This window comes from Carassius gibelio, chromosome B17 (assembly GCF_023724105.1).
Source record: "Carassius gibelio isolate Cgi1373 ecotype wild population from Czech Republic chromosome B17, carGib1.2-hapl.c, whole genome shotgun sequence".
Lineage (NCBI taxonomy): Eukaryota > Metazoa > Chordata > Actinopteri > Cypriniformes > Cyprinidae > Carassius > Carassius gibelio.
Window position 1 is genome coordinate 5,592,243 of NC_068412.1, and position 16,389 is coordinate 5,608,631.

The 16,389-nt window shown below is 38.2% G+C and overlaps 3 protein-coding genes across 4 annotated transcripts in view; 2 read left to right on the forward strand and 1 right to left on the reverse strand.

The window, feature by feature from the left end:
* Positions 1–2,219, reverse strand: part of LOC127976465 (uncharacterized) — a 20,372-nt gene extending 18,153 nt beyond the window's left edge. Inside the window, exon 1 of the mRNA XM_052580899.1 lies at positions 1,871–2,219. Within this exon, the coding sequence (XP_052436859.1) occupies positions 1,871–2,155 (285 nt within the window). The 5' untranslated portion in view covers positions 2,156–2,219. The remainder of the gene's footprint in view (positions 1–1,870) is intronic.
* Positions 1–9,023, forward strand: part of LOC127976464 (filamin-A-interacting protein 1) — a 19,117-nt gene extending 10,094 nt beyond the window's left edge. Inside the window, exons 2-6 of one of the 2 annotated variants that reach the window (XM_052580897.1) lie at positions 3,121–3,394; positions 3,510–3,686; positions 3,897–4,075; positions 5,051–7,724; positions 8,022–9,023. In XM_052580897.1, coding sequence (XP_052436857.1) covers positions 3,128–3,394; positions 3,510–3,686; positions 3,897–4,075; positions 5,051–7,724; positions 8,022–8,201 — 3,477 coding nt within the window. In that variant the 5' untranslated portion in view covers positions 3,121–3,127 and the 3' untranslated portion in view covers positions 8,202–9,023. The remainder of the gene's footprint in view (positions 1–3,120; positions 3,395–3,509; positions 3,687–3,896; positions 4,076–5,050; positions 7,725–8,021) is intronic. The other variant, XM_052580898.1, reaches the window with a different exon arrangement.
* An 801-nt stretch (positions 9,024–9,824) lies between these two features.
* Positions 9,825–16,389, forward strand: tmem30aa (transmembrane protein 30Aa). The gene is made up of 7 exons (XM_052580900.1): positions 9,825–10,291; positions 11,169–11,288; positions 13,270–13,377; positions 13,641–13,728; positions 13,830–13,976; positions 14,224–14,436; positions 15,544–16,389. The coding sequence occupies exons 1-7, from the start codon at positions 10,043–10,045 to the stop codon at positions 15,735–15,737; spliced, it is 1,119 nt and encodes a 372-aa protein (XP_052436860.1). The 5' UTR covers positions 9,825–10,042; the 3' UTR covers positions 15,738–16,389.

Consider the following 16,389-nt stretch of genomic DNA (forward strand, 5'->3'; position numbering starts at 1 on the left):
CTAAAATACCGATGAGCTTTTTTTCCAATTATGCTTATTCATGAAAGACAAGCAGAATCAATTTCTAAACGAAGAGCTCATAAATCCATTTATTACACAATCTGTTTCCACTGGAAAGATTGCAACAACTTACACAAGATACATTTTACAAATCATTTAATCAGAAATTTGTTCTGCTTGTGCTTCATGAATACGCCCCAGTGTAACAGCTTGAATAGTTACTATTAAACCATTCTTTAAATATGTTTCCACACTAGAAATGATAGCCATAAACATAGGTTTGAGAAACCATTCTGCTTGTCCACTCATGGTGTTGTGACTTTGGAGCTTGCACAGATATTTAATACAGCAGCACTGTATAAACACAAGTTATTTCTAGCTCACTGGGTCTAAACAGATCAATGAAATATAGCACCAAAGCAGTGTTTAATACAACACAATTAAACTCTGCTGCAATGGTCTCAAACTCAGTTGCTGGAGGGCCACAGCTCTGCACAGTTAGCGCTCCAAACCTGATCAAACACACTCTTCAGGACCAGTAGAAACCTCCACGCAGCTGAGAGCTAAACCCTGCAGAGCTGCATGTGGCCCCTGCTCAACTGCAATAAAAATGTGCTGCTCTTGGATAGTGGTTTAGCATTATCACTTAGTTTACTTCAGAATTAAAAACAATGGAGAGATAGTGGTCACAAAAGGAGTTTATCACAAGCGTTATTATCAGGATTGGAGTCAAAAGTTCAACTGCACCTATAGTTATTTTCACTAGCTGAATTATACAGTTTTCACTACTGTATCATATTTGATAAACACAATGAGAAAACTGCTAAAACTAGTAAGTGTTCAAATATATTCAAATTATTAAGATAGGACTATTATTTGGGCATATAGAGTGACAACCTTTACATTTAATTTTGTTTAACCTTTTATACTCTTTATGAATATCATCTTATCTTACTTTTAGGCCACTTAAATACCAGTAACTTCTCAAAAAATATCTGCATGCACTGTTTTTGTGCATCATTGGCAAACATTATAGGGGGCATCAGATGCCCATTTTCCACAAGTTGATGAGATTTTTTAGGGTCTTCATGAAATTTCTGCAACATATTTGGTTTAAAATTCCCCCTGTCAAAAACAGCTCTGTTCACACAGCCAGCCGTTTCAGTTAGAGATGCATCCATCAGCCCATTTTCATGATCGGCCCGATTACCCGATTTTGTGTAAATCGTTTGTAAAGCTGTTTTAGCGTAAATCTTCGGATTCATGAAAGTGTTCGTATTTTCTAAATGGTTGGTATGAAAGAAATGTACACCTGACTTTCTGATATTCCAAATCATAGCAAACCAAGCGTCAGTGCCACCAAAGCATTCTCATGTTGAATATTTATTGTTAAGCATATTCTTTATGCGTCTGAAAGTTGCAGTGTAAATGCATTCATACATCTAACACACTTCAGATGCAGCTTCTGTGTTTCCTGCGGTGGAAGGATGGAGCTGATGGAGAACAGCTCTACACTTTCTTACTATTTTCCCTGAAATAACTGAAACAATGTAAGAATTCCATGTGAAAAATGACACATTTAATAAGGTCATTGAAAAAAAAAAACTTTTTCTAATTAATTAAAATTAACTTTTTAATTTATTATTTTTCTAGTCACAGAGCACTTTGTTTTGAAAGTTGTTTAAGTGAAAGAAGATCTGTAATGTTAATAATTTTGCGATAGGTTAGGGTGTAATTTTTTGCATTTAAAAAGGTTTAAAAAAATTATGTATATGCTGTCGATTGTAGTTTTCAGAAATAAATCGGAATCGGCATTCTCTTCGAGGAAGAGGAAAGCAAAGATTCATTATAAAAAACACCATATACTCACTTTTTCCGGAGGTGAAGCTGGGTCACGAACCGTTGGGACCGACCCATCCTTCAAGACCAACTTTTTAGCAAAGCCTGCTTTATACTGCCCCTCGTTTGCAAAGCAGTCTGATGTGAAATGATTGGAGCAGATATAGACGCATTTAGGAAGATCGGGAGGCACGTTCCCTTTAAAAGCGTAACTAGTCCACTGCGTCTTCAACGGCTCAGATGTCGGGAGTAAATGACGACTGTAATGTTCATTATTACATCCAACAACAAAACACCTAAAACGCTTAGGAGCCATTCTTGCCTTCACATGCTCCGGCGTCCAAACAATGGCGGACTGTTTACAGTAGGGATAGGCGGATCAATCGATCCCGAGGTACCGATTCTCAAAAAAAAATATATAGATATATTCTAAGGTTTGTTTTATATACCAGTAATTTTGTTTATTTAACAAAATATAATGAATACAGTATACATTGAAATTTACGAATGTTTTGCTCATCTGATCACACGAGAATGCTACAAGACAAAATCAATCAATCACAGAGAGCGTTCACTACATCTATTTTAAAATCTGTAATCTGAGGGAGCAAACAGATCTAAATATTGAGAAAATAACCTTTAAAGTTCTGCCATTTAAGTCCTTTGCGATCCATATTACTATTCAAAAGTTAAGTTTTGATATATTTTCAGTACTACAACATTTTCTAAATATCTTCATGGAACATGGTATTTGCTTAATTTCTGAATGATTTTGGGCATAAAAGGAAAAATCAACAATTCTGACCATAAAATGTACATTTGGTTAGTGCTGTGCAATAACATACATGTAAATTGAATGTTTATATTGATCATGTTGTCTTCTGAATGGCCCTAAGCAGAATTTTATTTTGGGGCCCTTGGTGCCTCCAATACGACTGATTATTATTGTCAATGTTTGATACCCATTATCAGTTTTATTAGTTCTAGCTCTGTTGCTTACATCATACCAATGCCTGCCTGGTGTGTTGTAACCGTATCAAACCCATGAGTGTGGTCAGGTGTTTATTTGCACTTTAATATACAAACTCTTACAGTAATGGGTGGCCTGCGTACTGTAGTGTACTGAAATGTAGCTAAATAAACCAGCGGGTGCACGTTATTATAATAACATAAATTATTAAACACAGCAGCCATAATATGTAGGCCTACATCAAAAGCAAATCTTAATCTATTACTACATCATTGTAAAATGTGCCCTTTAAAATCGGCTTCTTTCCTCAGTAGGAAAATGAGGTCCAAAGATAACACAGTGGACAGTATGGTTAATGAAGTTCTGGTTGTCACGCAAACTTCACATGATACCAAAGAAGAAGAGGAGGGGAAAATGCTGGAGACAGAAAAGACTATCAAGGTTAAACACGAGAATGATGAAGAGAAGACCGGGCCTAATGAGGAAGATAAGTCAGCACAGAAGGATGACCAAATGTTTGGGTTTGGAGATCTGTCCAAAGACAACCTACTGAAACTGCTTGGGATCATGGAAGGAGAGATCCAGGTAATATATTTATTCATGAATTATCATCTGTCATCACAACCTGTCTTTGTTCATCTCTGCAACCTGTCTTTGGTCCTTACAGACTGAGGTACAATGATTTTTACTTGTCACCCAGGCACGAGAAGATGTGATCCATCTACTGAGGTCTGCGCTGCTGAGTCGACCAGAGGAGCTGGAGTCCCGTTATGGCTTATCGGGGCCGCCCCGAGCCCTGCAGGCCCTGCAGAGAGACGGGACGCTCAGCAACAACCATGCACAACACGAAAATGTGTATGATAAGCCAATGGCAGAGGTACACGTACAGAGAAACGATTATCAGTGACTAGTTCACCCAATAAAGAAAATTCTGTCATGGTTTGGAACAAGGTTGAGTATAGCTTAAAGGATGACAGAATATTCATTTTTTGGATGAACTATTTCTTTAAATTAGTCTTAAAAAATGCAAGCATTCCCTCTGTTAGTTAGTCTTATAATTGTATGTTTTACTGTCTGTATGTCTCAGCTGGACAGATTGCGGGATAAACACAAGGACTCATACCGGCGTATGCTGGAACAGCTCTTACTGGCTGAGAAAAGCCATCGGCGCACTGTCTATGAGCTGGAGACTGAGAAACGCAAACACGTGGACTATATGAACAAGAGCGATGACTTCACCAACCTCCTGGAGCAGGAACGAGAGAGGTGAGAGAGGAGAGAAATGGTACATTTCACGAGTTTGCCTGCCCATTCAGTCAATGGCAAACAAACGTGGCTTGCTGTCAACGAAAGGAGGAATGATTAGGAACTTGTGTTAGGAACTTAATTTATTACATTTCCTTTATTTATTTATTTTTGTGATCAACTTTTCGATTTATTTCAAATTTAAACAAAATAACATCATTTCAAAAAATGGTAAAGGAAGAAGGAATAACAGACATATTGCCAATAATTTGACAGTCAAGACAAGAAAGAGAGAAAATAAACAAACAAATAATGAATAAACAAATAAATACAAGGGTTACATTATATAATTGTTTCTTTATATAAATCATTAAAGTGGAAGAAAAATGTTGCCAGGCATCAATGGTCCCAGGTTTATTAATTCAGGCTGTTGTTATTCAGAATTATATTAAATACATTAATATATTAAAATACAATATTGTTAAACATTACATTTTTAGGTTATATGATTATGTGTTATACGGAGCCCTGCACATAGCATGCAGGAAGAAATTAATACGCTAAATTGTGCGCACAACTTACTATTTCATTACCTCGATTTGCTAAGTTATAAATATATATAAATCAAGATAATAAATATTTATAAATTTATAGATAATAAATCTATAAATCGAGAGAACAAATTAGTAAACTGTGCACACGGTTTAGCAAATCGAGCGAAATAATTAGTAATCGTGTGCACGTTTTAGTACATTGAAGGAATGAATAAGTTAATTGTGGACAAAATGTATTTATTTTTTCTTGCATGTCATGTGCGGGGCTCCGTATGTATCAATGAAAGATCAATTTAATTACTTTGACTATTAATAATTTTATTTTGTAATTACTTGTTTAATTATTTCTTATTGATAAGCATAAGATAAGCACAACTAAGTCAATACATTAAGTCAGTTATACTTACTTATTTTCCAGTTATACTTATTTATTTTCCACTAGGTTAAAGCGGTTGCTGAAACAAGAAAAAGCATACCAAATAAGGAAGGAAAAAGAATTTTCTAAGCGTATGCAGAGAACATCTGGAGAGCTGGTTAAGCTGAAGTCATTTGCACTCATGATGGTGGATGAGCGAGAACTTCATTTGGAGAAAATCGACAAACAGAGCCACAAAATACAAGATCTTCTTCAAAAACTTGAGGAAAAGGAGAAGAAACTACATGAGGCAGAGAGAAAATCAAAGGAAGACAATCAGAAAATCCTTGATCTTGAGGTTGAGCTGGAGCTGAGAACGTCTAAGTTTGCAAAAGAGCAAGAGGAGATGTCTGCAAAACTGTCCAGCCAAGAATCTCAACATCAGCAGCTTTCCCAGAAACAGATTGAATTGTTGTTACACAAAATCAAGGAGCTTGAAGAAACCAACGAAGCTCTTCAGAAATCAGCCGAGGAGCTCCAGGCTTTAAAAGACAAGATCCGAAAGGGCGAATGTGGCAACTCAAATTTGATGGCAGAACTTGAGACTTTGCGCACTAGAATTCTGGAAATGGAGGGTAAAGATGAAGAGATCACCAAAACTGAGAACAAATGCAGTGAGTTGAAGAAGATGCTTCTTGTTGAAGAGACTCACAATAAAGACCTGAGGCTAGAGGTGGAAAAACTGCAACAGAGAATGACACTGTTAGAGACACTAGAGATGACCTTCAACATGGGCAGGACAGAATGTGCCCAGTTGAACGCAGCTTTGGAAAAGGAGAAAAGCTTGACTAAAGACCTAACAGACAAACTTGTGAGCGTTAAAATCCGTATGAAGGAGCTTGAATCATCCGAGCTGAAACTGGAAAAGGATGAATTAGATTTAAAAGAGGATCTTTTGAAACTCAAATCAGTTACTGTAATAATGGTTAATGAGCACAAGAACATGGTAGACAGGATTAGGTCTGAGGAAAAGAAGAGAGATGAACTGAATCAACTCTATAAGGCAGAGCAGGAGAAAGTCATGGAGGTTACTGAGAGGTTAATAGAGGAGAGCAAGAAGCGTCTGAAACTAAAGTCAGAGATGGAGTTGACAGTAGCTGCTCATGTAAAAGAGAGAGATGAAATAAAGCGAAAGCTTACTAAAGCAGAAGAACAATGCAAAGATCTGAACTCCAAGAATGGGATAATGATGCAAAGTACCATGAACAAAGAGGAAAGGGAGTCTTTTCAAAAGGTGATGGACCTGCAGAGTGTCTCAAATGCACATGGAAAAGATGAGAATAAAGTTAATGAGCTGACTTTGGAGACTGAAAGACTTAGGAACCGTCTTCAACAGCTGGAAGCCATTGAGCGAGAACTGATCGAACCAGAGTATGATTTGTTAGGAACTGAGAAAGAAAAGGCACGTTGTCTCTCACAGCATGTGCAAGAAATAAGTCAAACTGAGTCAGTTGAGGTAATAGAGCAGGGTGAGCTGGGCTGTCAAGAGGCTGAACTGAGACATCGGTTTATGATGGAGGAGGCCAAAACCAGAGACCTTCAAGCAGATGTGCAAGCCCTGAAGGAGAAGATTCACGAGCTCATGAACAAAGAAGACGAGCTATCCCAGCTACAGGTGGATTATTCAGTTCTGCACCAGAGGTTTCTAGAGGAAGAAGACAAGAAAAAGAGCATAAGCACTGAAGTTCTAAACCTTACCAAAGAACTTGAGGTCACCAAGCGCTACAGCCGCACTTTACGGCCCAGCGCCAAAGGAAGCCGGATGATGGATGTCCCAGTGACGTCAACCGGAGTACAAACCGATTCAGCTGAAAATAGGACAACTGACAGTGACACACCTGCCGCATTTATCAAGAAATCCGTCCAAGAGGAGAACCGGATCATGAGTAGCCTGCAACAGAGGAGCTTAAAGAAGCCAGCGCAGAGACTAACAGTCCGTGAACTTTACCCTCCAACAGTCGGTGACTATACAACGAAGAAGTCCTGGATTCCTTGGATGAGGAAGAAAGACAGCAGCGCTTCTGAAGTATCTTTGGATACCAGTGGGGAGGTCAGCATGTCCCAAAAGTATGACCATTCATTGAACGCTCAGGTGATCCCAGATATTCAGAACAACGAGGCAACCTTACAGAATTGCATTGGCCTTTCTGAGGACTCGACCAAACAAGTTTCTGCCAAACTCTCACAAGAAACTCAGAGCTCCCGGACGACTATCCTTCCTACAAATGAAGGAACAAAAGAGCCAAAAAATCCAGAAAGAGTTAGATTACCAATGACCTTTGCCTCAGTCTCGAGAGTAAAGAGTGCAGAGATCACGGGGTCTCCCTCTATGGACAAATCGTTATCTCCTGTATCCACTGCATCCATCAGCAGCTCCCAAGAGTCTGTGGACATGATAACAGGTAGAGCTGTATTTAAGGATACTCCTGAAAAGCGAATGGTCCCCACACCTATCAAGAAGTTTACCACAGAAGACAGTAAAATTCACATTCACTTAGGATCGCAGTTCAAGAAGACCACTGATCATGGCTCAGTCGTCATGGCCAAATCTATTCCCCTATCATCTGAGTGTAATGATGTTTCTACTGGAACTGTGCTACGATCACCACACAGTGTGACTGCCAGCAAATCAACACCTAGCAAAGCGATGAGCAGCATCACACAGGTCACTAAAGCACCAGCCAGACCTACTCTCTCAGTGGTAAGTGTCTCATTTAATCCATGCATGCAGGAATATGATTAATCTATACCATTGGTTTCAAACTCAATTCTTGCAGGGCTGCAGCTTTGCACAGTTTAGCTCCAACCCGAATCAAACACACCGGAATCCAGATAATCAACGTCTTCAGGATTACTAGAAACTTCCAAGCAGGTGTGATTTTGAGCTGGTTGGAGCTAAACTCTGCAGAGCTGTGTCCCTCCAAGAATTGAGTTTGAGATTACTGATCAATACATTAAGAAAGACCACTATTTACATCCATGCTCTGTTACTCAACAGCAGCCCATCACTGATGTCCCATCAGCACGATCAGGGTTCAGTCGTATTCCAATGTCTCGGGGGATGAAAACCGGAAAAGCCGTGCTTGGAGCTTTGGGAATCACCACAGGAGTTAAAATGGAAACAAATCCAGAAAACCAAGCCATGCACATTGACCTGAAAAAACCCAGCTGTCATTAATGGAGCCCTACCGGGTGGAGGGAAGGGCTGAGGGCACTGAACAAATAATATACAAGCCTACATTTACGATGTCTTATGTAAATGATTGACACTTTCTGCAGTTGTGTTGAAGAGATGCAAGGGAAAACAGATTTTTCTTGGGAAAGAACTAGGGAACGAGAGTTGGGATTTGGCAACATTGCTTTTATGGTAGCAAAAATGCTACAGTAAAAATTAATTTTTAGGATACCCCGTAAGTTAGCATCACCCTGATTTAACTTCCAACAACTCTTTTAAAAAACTTTTTCCCCCTGAAAGTTTGAGGTAGAATAGTTTGCAAAAGCACAAATATAAACACAATGAGTATATGAAGGCGACTAGTGAGTAGATTATAGAGGTGTGGGGATGTTTAATATCTGATGCCCCAATAACCCACCTGACTCCCATTTAGACACTTGTTAGCAACTGTCTTTTTCAAGACATGTAAAAGCTTGAGGTAAAAATGTGACAATATGTTAAATTAACCCCAGAACTAAAACACAGTCTGCCATTCAGTGTTCAAAACTGAGTACCCACCAGATGAGTACCCATCTCTTCAGGGTTTATAGACTTATTTGGTTACAAGAACAAGAATAAATTATGAATTTTAATAGTGTTGTTCATGATGTTTAATGGTGTAAAATTTAAGCATTTTCTGGAATGTACATATCAGACCAAGCCTCTTCTGTGTGTAACTTTTGACCGTTGTTGTGAACTGAAATGCATTGATAAGAGTCCCACCAATGAGTATGATCTGTAATGGATTTTTATTACCTGTTTGTAACTAAAAATGTTTTACTTTCAGATGGGTCAACATGTCTTTCTTTTCACTGTCACCATCATTCCCTTAAGCCTTATCATGCCTAAGGCTACAAAAGTGTATGACTTATCTTATGTATGACTTTAAAGAAATTCCCATTTACGAAAATATATTACGTAGCAGCACACAAGCAAGCAGAGGCTCCATTTAAAGTACTACAATAGTAAAATGGTATGGTATCAGATGGTAATGGTACTGAATTACACACAATATTTGTGTGGATATTTCTTGATATAATATTACCATAAAAATTAGATCCCAGCCTTCCAAAGACATCATAATAAAAGATGCAACATTGAGAAAACTCTTAAAACTTAAATGATTTGTGTAAATCCAGTAGTCAAATGCTGCGTGCTCTCTCATTTTTTTTTGGCAGAAATCTATTTTAGAATTTAGGCTATTCAGAAGAATTTAAAAGATGAAAAAAACAAACAAGTAAACGAAACCCTTAGGGAGAATCAATAAATTATGCATGATTTTTTGCAACTGTGTGAATAAATATGTAATCATGTAATTTAAAAAAAAGTCACTGTAGTCGGATTATGACTAGGCTACTGTAAAATATAATATAATAGATTCACAAGCAGCTAAACTATTTCTTACATTTTGGATGTAGGCTAATCAAGATAACACATAAACATTTAATACCCAGCACTATTAATGCTGATTTAAAACGTTGTATCTGGACAAGACATTTTACTGTCTATGAGGCTAACGTTATTAGGTTTCTGCATTTCCGTAATGAGTACGTTTTTTTTTACGTTGCAGAAACGTCACGTCGGGGGAGGGGTGTCATTGCTGACGTCACGACGTCGCCTCCAGTCGACTGGCTGCTGTACTTCCTTGTTTACCGTCTTGTCCAACGCCAACAGATCTACGGAAATAATCCTTCTGCTGTTAATGGCGCTTTCGTGTCGCGATAAGCACAAGCGATAGCATCAATATAACACATCACTGTCGATACCTGAAGCTGTCGTGAAGTGCTCGCTTTCCGCGCGGCTCGATGATGGCGTCCAGCTATAACGCGAAGGATGAGGACGGTCATCACCCGGGATCGGTTAGCTCCGGGGGCCCCGGCGCCGTTAAGAGCAAGAAGCCCGACAACACGGCCTTTAAACAGCAGCGTCTGCCCGCCTGGCAACCCATCCTGACCGCGGGCACCGTCCTGCCCGCCTTCTTCATGATCGGGCTCATCTTCATCCCCATCGGCATCGGACTCCTCGTCACCTCCAACAACATCAAAGAGTTCGAGGTGCGCACCGTCGCCATAGCAACATCTCATTACGTTATTAAGGTCATCAGTGTTGGGGAGCAACTAGTTACATTTAACACAATGACACAAGTTAATTACAAAATGAATGTAATTATAATCAGTTACAGTTGCCGACAAAAAATATGTACGGTAACTAAATTACAGTTACTTATAAATGTTAACGATTACAAAGAGGGTTGAGTCCGATTTGTTTCTTCTTTCACGCATAGACTGAATTCATTGATTTATTTCATAAATTGAAGTGATTGCCATTAAATATGAGACACCAATGTTTCAGGACACAGAATAGGACACATGCTTATTTGATAACTGTTTTATTTCCTATTTGGGATAGTTCATATGCTTTATTTTTTAAGATTAACTGTTTTTTCCCCATTGCATTATTCGATTCCAGTGTTCCCTGTCATATCTATGTAAAGATTTGATTTCAAAAACACTATCATAGCTATTAAACCATTTCATGTTATGATTTTAAACCTGTATTTAACCTCAGAACGATCCCAAATGAAGTTTTGATTTTGTAGTGGCTGTGTTTTGAAATTAAATGATTATAATCTTGATTGAGGTGAGGAAGGATGAAGTGTTGAGTGTTACTGTAAAGTAAACCCGCCTGCTTTACATGTTTGAAAATGATTAATAGTGGAAAGCATTCGAAATTTAGAGGAGCAATCGGCTGTAATCAGTTAACATTACCTTATTGAAGTAATTTAAATTGTTCCACTACTTGTTAAATTTTAATTAGGGTAATCTGTAACCTATTAGACTAAATATTAGAAGTAACCTTCGCATCACTGGTGTCACGCATGGCTGATGTGGTGATGTTTTAGTAGCGTAACTGGTGTCGTGTCTGTTGTAGGTGGACTACACTGGTGTGGACATGTCCAGTCCGTGTTTCAACTGTGCGCAGAACTACAGCTGGAACAGCACGAGTGGGTGCACCTGCTCTGTGCCCTTCACACTCGACCAGCCTTTCGAGGTACACCACCCTCCTCCTCATGTACAGCCATCCACGCACTAGAAAACCTCAGAGGGATAGTTCAGCTAATAATGAAAGTTCTGTCAGGAATTACTCACCCTCATGTCGTTCCAAACCTGTAAGACCTTTGTTCATCTTCAGATGCGAATTAAGATATCTTTGATGAAACAGCAATGCAACTGAAATGTTCCCAGACCCAGAAACAACAGTTCATGTCACATCAGTAGCTTAACTTCAATTTTACAAAGCTACGGAAATACTTTTTGTGTGCATAGGAAACAAGAATAACACTTTCATTCATTCAGCACCTCTGCACGTAAACAACGCATGCATCGAGGTAGTTTCTGTAAAGTAGGAGGAATGCTTGATTTGGAGGAGAAGAATTGTTGAATGAAGTTGTTATACTTGTTTTCTTATTCTCGTAGCGTCGTATAATTGCGGTTGAACCCCTGATGTCACATGGACTGTTTTACTGATGTCCTTGCTGTGTTTACAGACCTGGGAACATTTCAGTTGTGTTGATGTCTATGGGAGGGTCAGGAAGCTCTCGAAATGCATCAGAAACATCTTAATTTGTGTTCTGAAGGTGAACAAAGGTCTTATGTGTTTGGAATGAAATTAGGGTGAGTATTTACTGACGTTTTCCATTTTTGGGTGAACTATCCCTTTAAACACTTATCTCTGCATACACCTGGTTACTTGAAGCTCAGATCACAGAGCTAATCTTATAACTAGATGAAGAGCACAATTAGACGAGTAACTATAAGATCAAGAGTGAGATTTCTAATTGTTTATGTTGTAAGTGATGGCAGGCCATCCTGTTTCAAGAATACCAAAGCAGCTTCAAACTGTTACACTTCCTCCACTGGACTCTACAGTTCAGATCAGGTTCCTGTTTTATATGCATTGGTTTTGGTCACTATTCAGTTAAACTTCCCTTTATGTTCAAGTTCAGAGGTGGTAAGTTTTTGTTTGTTTTGGACAGTCCCTTATACTCACCAAGCATGCATTTATTTGATCAAAAATGATAAATGTCTTTACTATCACTTTTGATCAATTAAGTGCATCTCTGCTGAATGCAAGGATTGATTTCTTAAAAAAAAAAAGTCATACTAAACTCAAATGCTGTGTGCATTGGATTGTACTGTTACTTGCTCTGGTATTGATTGTTCAGCCATAATAACATTAAAAATACATCTTTCCAAAAAAATTCCAGTTATCAGACACATGATACCTTTGACTTGTTTTACAATTACACAGTATTTAGTTTGATAGCTCATGGCAGGCTGTTAACAGTCAATAACAGGTCTACAGTAGTAACTTCTGAATATGAATGGACAAAAATCAGACTTGATTGAGGGCCATGAGACAAAAGTAAATGTAGCATTATACCCAAACATTTAATAGTAAAATATATTAAATTAAAAAAGAAATAATTAATTAAAATATTAATTGTATATTTTATATTGCTTATTTTATTGTTATTTTTTTTATTCAAATTTATATTTAAATTCATATTTTTCTTTTTTTTTACTGTAAATTAATATGTGCTTCAGTGTTATGTTTAATTCCTATCTTTCCTCTTTTCTCTTGTGATATGGCCGGAGGTAATCAATCACCTTGGAGGCTTTTCTTGTCTACACTGTTGAAACATTGGCTGCTCTTTAAAGTTGGATATATTTATCTGCAGGTCCATTAGGACTGTTTATCGGTCAGATATATCGTCTAAAGTTGCATTAGCTCTCATCTCGTGCATTATGCATTAGCATTTTAGAGGAGATTTTATTGATTATGCTTTGAACAGGTTTAAATAGAAGTGTTTCCCGCTCATAGAGGATTCAGATCAATTATAAATAAACTGCCTGTGAATGTGCATCTATACAGCAAATAACAGAAATAGCCCCACGACAAAGGATTTTGTGCCTTGTCACCTGATGATATATATTTTTTTTATGAGTGTACATCTTTTTTTCTTTTGTAGAGTAATGTTTTTATGTACTATGGACTCTCCAACTTCTATCAAAACCACAGACGTTACGTCAAATCAAGAGATGACAGTCAGCTGAATGGAGATAAGAGCTCTTTACTGGTGAGTGCTTTGAGGATCTTTAATAAAAAAAAACATGAGTACAATTTCCTGGCATTTTGTTGCGTATAAATATCTGGTTTTACTGAACTTTATACATTTCCAGTGTCCAATGTTTTTATGTACTGCTTAGTTTTCATTGAAAAGTTGTCATTTTTCAGCCATGACGAGCGTATAGCTAATAATTTGTGAGACATTCTGTCATGATGGAATTGAAAGCTCAGAAAGTCATATCGTCTTCAAGTGTTCAAGTCTTTGTTGTGCAGAACCCGAGTAAAGAGTGTGAACCCTATCGAACGAGTGATAAGAAGCCCATCGCTCCCTGCGGGGCCATTGCTAACAGTCTCTTCAATGGTAAGACAAACACTTTCACAGTGTCCCGAATCATGCATTATACACTCCAGTCATCTAGGGTGGAAATATCTTCACTTCTGAAATCTGTTTCATGTTTGTAGATACTTTGGAGCTGTTTTATAACCATCCAAACGGAAGCAGAATAGCTATTAATCTGGTGAAGACGGGCATTGCTTGGTGGACTGACAAGCATGTGAAGTTCAGAAACCCAGGAGGAATCAACAACAACCTCTCCGTTGTGTTCCAAGGTGCATGAAGCTTATTGAGATCATTTTATCTACTAAGTATCTGCTGTACTTTATAAAGATCTCATTGATTTACATTACAAGCATCAGAATGACATCTTACTGATTGGTCATTGCATGTTTGGAGTACTCTGAGTAAAAGTGAGGTGTTAATTCCTACTGTATCATATTGTATTGTGAGCCATTAAAGCCTGGTGTGTCAAATATGATGCTCCTCCACGACTCTAACCAGCGTTATTGGTCATCACAGATACAAGTAAACCTGTAAACTGGCACAAAGCGGTTTACGAGCTGGACCCGTCTGATCCTGACAACAACGGTTTCATCAATGAGGATTTCATCGTGTGGATGAGGACCGCTGCCCTCCCCACCTTCAGGAAACTCTACCGCATCATCCAGAAGAAGAAGGACAACATGACCCCCACATTACCGCCCGGAAACTACAGCCTGGACGTGACCTACAGTATCCTTCACAACCAGACAGAGTAATGAGTAAGAGTCAGATGGATGCACTCTTTAAAAAGTGTTTTTCTGTCAAATTAAGAAATCATCAGGTGAGTATGCTGTACACACACACACAAAAACAACTATTTGAGTTTTTCAACTTATAAAAAAAGTCACGTTTAATTAAAAGTGTTGCTTGCAGTTTCTTTAAATTATTGTGAAATTTACTAAAAAACCTGTTTCAAAGTTAAGCCTACATTAATCTTTATTTCAGTGTAGCAGGTGAAAACAAGATCTAGCATATAGGATATCTAGCAAAATTAGCACATGCATTTCATTTTTTATTTTCATGCACTGGAATTTTGGCTTTCCATAATGTCTTCTTTCAGACTAGTTAAAAAAAACCATCCAAAATACACATTTTATTGCACATTACCTAACTGTGTCTGTAGGTTACAGCACATAAAGACAGCACTAAAATCATTACACCAAACTTATTGTGAAGAGTTTTACAGAGGGCTTGTTCATATATCACTCACCTGATTTCATACAGCATCTCAGCCCTTTTATTAGCGGTTGATTGTATTTTCCGATTTATAGACTGATACAAAGAGAAATCCAAAATCCCTTCTTTAAACCCCTGGCTTTGTAGAAATGTGTGCAAATAAGTGAATATTTCATTGGATAATATTTAAACAACTTCAGAATTTGAAACTCTTAATATAAACAATTAACTGGAGTGGTATGTATGAATATATATATATATATATATATATTAGTTATCTATAGAATGTCTAATCTTAAAGGGACAGTTCACCCCTAAATCAAAATGTTGTCATCATTTCCTGAAGCTACAAGATGTTGAACACCGTTCTGAGCTTCTTTCTTCTGTTTGACACAGAAGAAGCTATTTTGAAGAATGTGGTAAACCAAACAGTTGCCGTTACACATTTACTTCAACAGTATGGTAAATTTGTGTTTGACCGAGGAAAGAAACTCATGCCGGTTTAGAACAACATGATGACAGAGTTTTCATTCTGGGCTGAGCTGTCCCTTTAAGTGTAACCCATCGTCGAAGTGTGTTTGAGGTCAAATGCATGTTGATTCTTTAATGCTGTGAACCCAGATTACCCCGTGCGCAGCTTTGACGGCCGCAAGCGCATGATCCTCAGCACGATCTCCTGGATGGGAGGGAAGAACCCTTTCCTTGGCATCGCCTACATCACCGTGGGCTCCGTCTGTTTCTTCCTGGGGGTGGTGCTTCTGATCATCCACCATAAATACGGCAACCGCAACAACAACGCTGACATCCCTAACTAACTAGCGGCAGACTGCGGTGTACAGTGACGTGAGAGTCCAGTCGTCGTGTCTCACGCTGCTGTACACACACAGCTGCTCAGAGGAAACCTATTGTGTGTGCACTGGCAGTGTTTTAAGCTTTTACTTCATCCACACCAAAGCTTTATATTTTATGGTCTTTCTACATGAAGTGTTTTAGAGGAGCTGGGTGATGTGTAGTCATACAGACTGTATTTAAATGCTTCCCACTACAAAGACGTGTCTAGATCATATTTAATAATAATACAGGCTATGAAGCACTTTGTATTGACGTTAAATATACACATTGTGCAAAATAGAAATTCTCGTTTGATTTTGAGGTGTTTTGGACAGGCTTGGTGAAATTCATCCGTGTTGCTAATGGTATGGTACATGTAAGAAGAATGCAATATTTCTGATATTTTGACGGATTATGTTACTTTATTTAAAATGCTGAGCTGTGAGTGTCTAGATATGCTTAAGGCAAGTGTGTTTTTAGTTTCTTCTTTTAAAAGCTTGCTCTGTGCAGTGTATTTAAAAAGGTATGTGTGTGTTTTGCAACAGCTAAGGATCGTTTATCATCTTGTGTCTGTGGTTGAGCCGAAGTCGTTTCATTTGCTCATGAGTTGTGTGATAATAAACATCAAATGCATGA